Source organism: Loa loa (assembly GCF_000183805.2).
Source record: "Loa loa unplaced genomic scaffold supercont3.133, whole genome shotgun sequence".
Classification (NCBI taxonomy): domain Eukaryota; kingdom Metazoa; phylum Nematoda; class Chromadorea; order Rhabditida; family Onchocercidae; genus Loa; species Loa loa.
Window position 1 is genome coordinate 82,373 of NW_018108313.1, and position 8,199 is coordinate 90,571.

At 34.5% G+C, this 8,199-nt stretch overlaps 2 protein-coding genes across 2 annotated transcripts in view; both read left to right on the forward strand.

Moving 5' to 3' along the window:
• Window positions 1-4,334, forward strand: part of LOAG_17819 (F/Y-rich family protein) — a gene marked incomplete at its 5' end in the record, with an annotated part of 14,933 nt that extends 10,599 nt beyond the window's left edge. Inside the window, 13 exons of the mRNA XM_020450483.1 lie at window positions 212-304; window positions 383-472; window positions 709-795; window positions 913-1,056; window positions 1,282-1,464; window positions 1,553-1,735; window positions 1,850-2,080; window positions 2,176-2,326; window positions 2,472-2,611; window positions 2,714-2,921; window positions 3,070-3,338; window positions 3,555-3,782; window positions 4,032-4,334. Of these exons, the coding sequence (XP_020305833.1) occupies window positions 212-304; window positions 383-472; window positions 709-795; window positions 913-1,056; window positions 1,282-1,464; window positions 1,553-1,735; window positions 1,850-2,080; window positions 2,176-2,326; window positions 2,472-2,611; window positions 2,714-2,921; window positions 3,070-3,338; window positions 3,555-3,782; window positions 4,032-4,124 (2,100 nt within the window). The 3' untranslated portion in view covers window positions 4,125-4,334. The remainder of the gene's footprint in view (window positions 1-211; window positions 305-382; window positions 473-708; window positions 796-912; window positions 1,057-1,281; window positions 1,465-1,552; window positions 1,736-1,849; window positions 2,081-2,175; window positions 2,327-2,471; window positions 2,612-2,713; window positions 2,922-3,069; window positions 3,339-3,554; window positions 3,783-4,031) is intronic.
• Window positions 4,335-5,320: 986 nt separating this feature from the next.
• On the forward strand, window positions 5,321-7,884 carry LOAG_10650 (hypothetical protein; the record flags this gene model as incomplete). Its single annotated transcript, XM_003146174.2, has 5 exons — window positions 5,321-5,450; window positions 5,881-5,985; window positions 6,244-6,330; window positions 6,741-6,914; window positions 7,633-7,884. Exons 1-5 carry the CDS (start codon window positions 5,355-5,357, stop codon window positions 7,882-7,884), a joined length of 714 nt encoding a protein of 237 aa, XP_003146222.1. The 5' UTR covers window positions 5,321-5,354.
• Between the last annotated feature and the right edge of the window lie 315 nt (window positions 7,885-8,199).

An 8,199-nucleotide genomic window follows, 5' to 3' on the forward strand; every position in this document is an offset into this window, starting at 1 on the left:
TTACCAGTCGCTGATGACTTTACATGTCGTCATTGTGGTGCCTTGACTGATCAACCTGCTGTAAGACAGACAGCACGCCAACTTGGAATTATTGATCATGAGGTTTCCTGCATTGTTTTTTTTTTCTTTTTTCATCTTTGTCGATTCCTAAAAATTACTATATTTTTATCAATATTTAGGAACTATTTGATCAAAATTGGGTTTATTTCAGCCAAAAGATGAAACGTTAGCGTTCTGCTCAATGAATTGTTACTACAATTACATGGCTAATGCGAAAGCTGCGTTATCACCAGAGGATCTTTCGGTTTTTGCTTCTTGATCTCGAATCATGTTTCTTTTTCATTATTATGCTTTTTTGGTTTGATGAAGTTTTGAATTTCAGAGAGCGGAACGTTTTATTGGTGCTGAAACACTGGCCAAACTTCGGCAGGCAAGCGCTGATAATTTTGCCAGATATCTTCATCTCGGGAAAGTAAGTTGAAAAGTAAAGTTTTTGACTTTTGTGGGAGTCACTTGATCTTATTCGAATGAAAAGATTTAGATAGTATTTTCCTGATTTGTTTAAGACATCTGGAAATTAACCATTCTTTACTGTTATTTGAATGTTCTCGTTCGTACATCTGCCATCTCCCAAAGTTTTTTTTTTTTTTTTTTAATTTTATATTCTGCTTTACCCTTCTTTCTGCATCGTACCTTCTGCATTTTAAGGGGCAGTTAGAATCCCCTGGAAGTTCAAATATATGTTCACCATTAAGTGACGGTCGCGTTGAGTCGGATGCAAGGAATAATATTCAGGTTCGATTTTTTGATACTGTACTTTTATTCTGATTTTGATAATGGTATTGAGAAACACCTTATACTGAAATTCTCCAAGTGAAGGAATATGCTGTGTACTTATTGAATTCATTATAGATAATTCAAGCTCGAGAGCTATCATTAATGGGTGATCAGAACATTCAAAGGGTTTCGGAGAAAAAATGGAAAGGACAGCTGTGGATGCAGTATGATGCAACGATTCTAGAAAGTTTCCGTGAATTATCAATTCAAACTCGTCAGGTGGATAAGTTATATCTCATCATTACCAACATATTTGTTTTTAATACTTGTTCAGGTTTTCTGAAGATGTTGGTGTAAGTTTTGCTATCATTTATCAAACTGAAAAAATATTTAGTTAATATCTCAGCAGTGAATATTTAAAAAGTAAATTTGAAAAATAGGTTCAGTTGCGGAGGGAAATAGTCAAGGCTACATTGGGAAGTTACAAAAAAAGTATGTTTTTAGAAACAGCTGATTGCCGATCTTCAGAGTGTTTTACGTTCCCACTGCATAGACGTTACAGAAGACAAACGGCAGTGTGCATTTTGTGGACAGTGTGGAGATGGAGACTTAGATAATTGTGGAAGACTTCTGAATGCAGATGCAAACACTTGGGTGCATGTTAATTGTGCCTTGTGGTCCGAAGAGGTTAGTTTCGCTGAATGGAAACCTATGCAGCCAAGTATGCAGAATAAAACATCACTGGAAAGTTTAAAATCTTGTGCGAATTTTGCAGGTTTATGAGACTTCTGCTGGAGCGCTTATAAATGTGGAAGATGCATTGAGACGGGCAGCAAACGTGGTTTGTTCAGTTTGCCATCTTATTGGTGCTTCACTAAGGTGTTACAAACTTAACTGTGAAAAACATTTCCATGTTTTTTGCGCTAAATCAACGAGGGGAAAATTCATGAAAGATAAGGTGAGATCTTTTAATGGGAACTGTGTTTTTTTTTTAGAATTCTTCGTTTCTGAATCTATTTATATTCTCATTTGATTGAAATGTTGAAGTATTATAGTTTGTTCTTATGTTCAGACTTTCATTTGCGATGAGCATGATGATTATCGGAATGACTTGGTACTCGACCATTTAAAAGCATTACGTCGTATTTATATTGATCGTGAAGAAAATCAGTTGATAGCAAAACTGTTTCATAGTGAAGCCGACCGACTAGTTCTACGAGTGGGGAGCCTTATATTTAGCCACATCGGGCAGCTGCTTCCAGAACAGTTGAAAGCGTTCCATAATTCAGATCATATATTTCCGGTTAGTTTGAGTTCCTTAGATTCACTGGATCGTAGTTTTGTTTTACGCTGGGGTATAAAGTGGTACTTAAAAAATTTTCAAATGAGTGGTTTTAGATTGGATACAGTGTGAAACGAATTTTTTGGTCGACAACTGTTGCAACTGATCGTATTCAATATCAGTGTACAATTTGCGATAAATCCTCAGCACCAGAATTTGTAATTTCATACGAAGATGGCCAAGAAATTCGAGAGACTTCGGCATCGGGTATGGATTTCACTAACAGTCTATCTTTAGAGTTTTGGGAAAAAACCATGATTAAGAACAAGGAATATTCCTGCCTTGTTGTTAATCATGTCTTTTTTTTCTTTATGGTTTCTGATTTACAGATAAACACGCCGACATATTTTAGCTGCCTGGAACCATATATTAATGGAAGTAGAAAGAACGCGAGATAAAAACGATGGATTATTGCGTTTATTCCCAGCGAATCTTACTGGTGACAGCTTATTTGGTCTTACAGAAGCAGCTGTTTCAAAAATGACGGAGTCGGTAAGGATGGGAAACTTTTGTGCATACGATGAGTTTTATTAAGCTTTTTAAAATTGCTCATTAAAAGGATATCAAAGTGTCTTTTGAGTTGGCTAATTTCAGTTACCGGGAGTGGACCAGCTAATAACTTATACTTTTAAACACGGTGGAGTTCCTCTGATGGACTTGCCTTTGGCAGTCAATCCAAGTGGCTGCGCTAGATGTGAACCGCGGTTTCGAACACTTATCAAACATCGTCGCCGTAATCAACCACCAGCAGCAACTGCTCGGTCGTCCGTTAGTACTGATGTACTTTCACGTGATACAAGAAGTTTGTTATTTTTCGACATGGATTTCCAATTTTACAAATTCTCGAGAATGCAAAACCAAAGAAACAAAAAGAAACTGTTCAAATTGTGGACATCTTCTGCTTATTAAGTTACATATAAATTTTTGATCTGAATTTTTCTAAATTCCAGCACGTGGTACTAGCAGTTCATTGTCTAGCGCGGATCTATCTACAGGGCGCGTTTCATGCACTACAACATTAGATTGTTACGGCGGACGATGGGAACCTGGACAACTGAGTACAGCTTATTATTCACAGTATCAGAAAATGAAGAAAGAGTGGAAAAATACTGTGTATCTGGCTCGTTCACGTATTCAAGGATTAGGATTATATGCATCACGAGATATTGAAATGAATTCTATGATTATTGAATATAAAGGCGAAGTTATACGTAGTGAAGTTAGTTTTTAGAAGTTAATTTTGTAGATGGGGTGTTATTTGATGTCAAAAAGCTATCGAGAAAAGTTTTTTTGAATTGACGTTATCCATTTCTTTTGTTAGTTTATCACTTTTCTCTAATGTCCTTGTCGTTATCTGCTATTCCATGAGTGTGCATCGCTTTTCGTAGCAGAGATGCATATGTTACATGGAGGACTAATCATGTGGTACTTGAAGGTTGGCGAAATGCGTGAAAAAAAATATGAAGCTCAAAATCGTGGCGTGTACATGTTTCGTATTGATGACGAAAAACTTATTGATGCGACAATGGCTGGTGGACCAGCACGATACATCAATCATTCGTGCGATCCGAACTGCAGTACACGTTTGGTGGATTCGGGTCCATGTGGTGATGACAAAAAAATTATCATTATCGCTAACAGACCCATAAGTGCTGGAGAAGAGGTAGGATCCAAATACCTCTAAACTTTTCGAAATTTCACACTTTATTGCAGTGTTGGTTTCTCCACACCACTTCTGAAACAAATGGATTTTATTGAAAGTGGAAAAAATAATTTCTTTTACTGTGTTTTAATAAAAGACATTCACTATTTTTTGATGTAGCTTAGCTTGGTATTGGTTACCCAACTAAGTGATTCACCTTATCGAATTCAATAAAATATTTAGCGGAAATGATTTTTCTTTTCTTTTCAGTTAACGTATGATTATCAGTTTGATATCGAAGATGCGGCTGATAAGATTCCTTGTTTATGCGGTGCACCGAATTGCCAAAAATGGATGAACTGAGACCACTTCTTTTGCATTTATATTTTGCAAAGTTTCCAGTGGTTAAATTTTGTAATAATTTCTCATGTTTTCTTTTTTATGCCGCTGATGTTTCCACTCGTGGATTTTTTAGGAATGTAGTATAGGACAGGAATGCATTTTTTTATGTTCGCCTGTTGTGCAAGCTGTTTTTTGTTTAGTCTTTTTACCTGAAATCATTTTTGGAAGTTGTCAGGTTTGGTTTTTGTTAGGAGTACTTTTAACTTTATAACTACTTCTGGAAGTATGATGAAATATTTAGTTCAAATGAAATAGATTTTTCGCTGACTGTAATACAGTCTTTGATTTCTACTAAAATTATTTGTGTAAAAAGTAATCACACTTGCTAAACTGTTTCCGGGCGAAAAAAGTGAATTTTTTCGTAACCACATGTGATTTTCCATAAAGTACCTGTCTTGTACTTTTGCATTTTTAAGTAAATCTCAGCAATCTTCTGTAAACTGCTGTAGCTTCTTTCTATTTTCTCTTTTCATTCAACCATTTGACTTTGTGAAGAAACTGAAGAATCACTATGTTTTGTTTACAGGGATGAAAATTTCGCTGTTGAATGTTTCTATGTTCCTTAAATTCTTGTATTTTTTTTTAATCTCCATAATATACGGATTCGTGCTGCATTCTGATTTTCAAGTTACTTTGGATACAAATAAAAAAATAAGTGAATCCCAGAAATGAGAAACAATCTTGTACCTTCCACTGGCAGTTGAACTATCTGCGGGAATGTTGATTTTCTTTGTTTGGAATTTGAATTCTTTTTTACAGACATCCCTTTCTCTACGAAATTTCTCTCTGTTTCTGTTAAATTGCTTCCTCTAACTTTACACTGAATTGTTTACAAGGATAATTAAATAGGTGAGATGACCAGTGGCATGCTTTTTCATAAGATAGAACGTCCACTAAATGGACTATTAGTTTTCTACCAGTTAGAAGAACTGGTTTCTGCATCGTCTTTCTACCGTAGTAGCTTCTTTTTGTTATTGGAAAGCCGACTGATCTTTAAGCGAAAAATCGGTTCAGCGCTTATGCTGATATTCCTTCAGATTTTTTATTTATTATTTTCTGCTTCTCTCATTATTTCCATCATAATGAGGTTCCTCCTCTTTAGTTTGTCATTATCAGTTCTGCAGTTGATTAAGTTAGCTTCATCATCAAAAATGCCTTTTTAGATTGTTGATTAAAATAAGCTGTTGGGGAATGGAGCAAGAAGCGGTTTTTGATGTTGGCGATTTCGATGAGCGAGACGTCTCGCTTACTGAGACACCTCGAGATCCTTCGCATTACTTGCAGCAGGTTACTAATTTAACAGGTTTTTTCAGATATAAGGGAACTATTCTAATCGATCTGGGAACTTGTTATTCTGTTTCTTCCATTATTTCTATTGTTAATGAGGTTTTCTTGGAATACGCATAGTATGTTAATTTCTTGCATTGCTGCTAGTTAGAAAATATATATCAGGAAGCAGTACTTTGATAATGTTAATTGTGCAGTTAGCTCGAGTAGAACACGACTGAAATAATAGTAGGAAATTGTATTTTTTTTTTTTTTTTTGTATTCTGAAATAATGGAAGAAATTTCGGAAATTTTATAGCGTAAAGGGATTCGGGCACGTCATGTAATATTCTGGCGAAGATTTTAATAAGTTGTAAAAAAGCATAAATCGAGTTTGAAAAATTTGTTGCATTTCTCATGCAGGTTAGTGTATCGCGTGCACGTTGTTCAGAAGTGGTTGCAGCAAAGACGATTCCCCCCAAAAATTGCCTCTTCTGCAATATCCGAAGATTTATTGTTCAGCTGTGAACCGCCTTCTGAGTGGTCTGTTACCCTGGTAAATCCGGCTATTTTTTTTTTTTTTGTTCCTGAATCATATATTTTCAGTAAGGAAATTTTATTTGAAAGAAGATCGGACTCTGCTACGTGCTTTCCCGGTCGTGGAGGTTTTCCTGTAGTCTTGCAGCATTTAACTATTCCAGCTCTTTCGATACATATGTTTTCCCTACGTTTAACATTCCCTAAATCTGAATTTACTTGATGTCTTTTGCAATATTAACTAATATTGCTATTTTAATCAACTGTTACGTTCCAGAGTGATAAATTTTCAATGCAACGATCTCTTGTTGATGCTCAAAAATGGCGCTGGAAGAAAGCTATAGCTTATAAATGGCCAAGCTTAGTAAGTAATTCTTGCTAACTTATAAATGGCCAAGCTTAGTAATTAATTCTTGCTAAAGTTTTTTTCTCAATACGCCACAAATTTGTCATGCTTGTTTCATTCAAAAGTTTTATTTAAAAATTTGTTAAAATAAGTGGATGAATCTTGTTTTTATGGTGCTTATTCACTTGATTATTACTACTCAGCCATCGTGTATTGAAAATTAAACAGTTTGAGATGTCAAGTTTCATTTCAGATCACAATAGGTTGTTGTATTTTCCTTCTAAGAGTCTTTATTTTTTGTTCTTCGGTATAACTAATGATAGATGTAACGCTCAACAGAGAAAGTATCAAATATGTAAATCTATCGTCGTCTTGTTTTATTGCTTTTGATTCAGTTTCAGTTTAATAACACTTTCTACATGTTTTAGAAAGACCCCGACGAATGGCGTGTATTCTGTTTAGAGGAACGAACTAACTCATTTCCAATGAAAACAAAAGATGTTCCAAGGTTTGCACATCATCGTGGTAATCCGCCAACGTTACAACTCGTGTTCAGTATGTCAGAACAACAAGTCAATATTGTGATTCAATATCTTATAGATGTAAGAATTTCAATCAAATTTCTTATTAAACTAAAAAGTTGAGCTCAAAAGTTGATCACTTCGTAACTTTCTGAGCAGAAATGCAGAAGAAAGTGTCAAAAATAAAGCAACAATTTAGTCTCAGATGGATTATCTTTCATTTATTGTGGTTAACTAAGTTTTAAAAGTTTGGGGTATTTCAGAAAATGTTTTCTCCTATTTATTATTTAATATTTCCAACCTATGTTTATAAATGCTAAACTTTATTACGAAAGTTGTAGCATATATTTTATAAGAGTTTATTCAGCACTGAAATAATGTTTTAGATTACTTTAAACATATTCCGAAACTCAGGAATAAGTGTTTGGAAACATTCTTTAATTTAAATCAATGCCGTAGTTTGATGATGCTTGAAATACCTAGGCCTTTCAACGCTTTATGAGTTATTTTTAAATATAGCCTTGTGGTTCAGGAGGAAATCTAGTGATAAGTTTTATTTTGTCTTGAGAAAATTCTTTCATTATTTCCCACTTGTCACATTTTCGTTAACAGTTGCCAGGTAAAAATAGCGTGAGCTAATAAATATGATTTCATGTTGTAATATGTTATTCATAGTTCAAAGCAGTGTCACTGTTTATGCTGAGTGAAGTAATTGCTGCTGAAAATATTGCAGTAACTGAACGTTTCACTGCACTGTAATTGATAATAAGCACCCTCTAAACAGTTTTTTCATTTTCAGGTTTTTCTTGAGGAGGGCTATACAAGACCGCTATTTGAATGGATATACGCGCTAATGTTGGTACTGCAAAAGCCGTTAACGCACAATGTATGTTCAGCGATACGTCAACTGGCTAAACATTCACGTGTTTTGCGAAATACATTAGATGAAGAAACGCAAACTGGTAGCACACTGCATCAAGAATTCTCACTATTTATTGCAATTGTTGGTGTTTATTTCGAGCAGTTAGATATAGCTGATCAGATCTCTTGATTTCTTATTTTAATTTTTCAGGTGTCATAAATATTTATTGCAGAATTTCTTGCTATTTCCATTTCATTTTGGAAAATAATGATGAAAATGAGATAGGACATAATACCACTCAGTGGAGCAGGTATTACGAATATTTTGCTTATATTTCATTTTCATATTTTCATTCTTTTATTCACATGAAATTCAAATCGATGAGCTTCATAGATTCATGCAGAATGTGTGCTGATTATGGAATGCATGAATGACAAATTGCAGCAGTTTCATTTGGATATTTTATAAATTGTATATAATGATTCTTGTTTATTTTTTCTTACG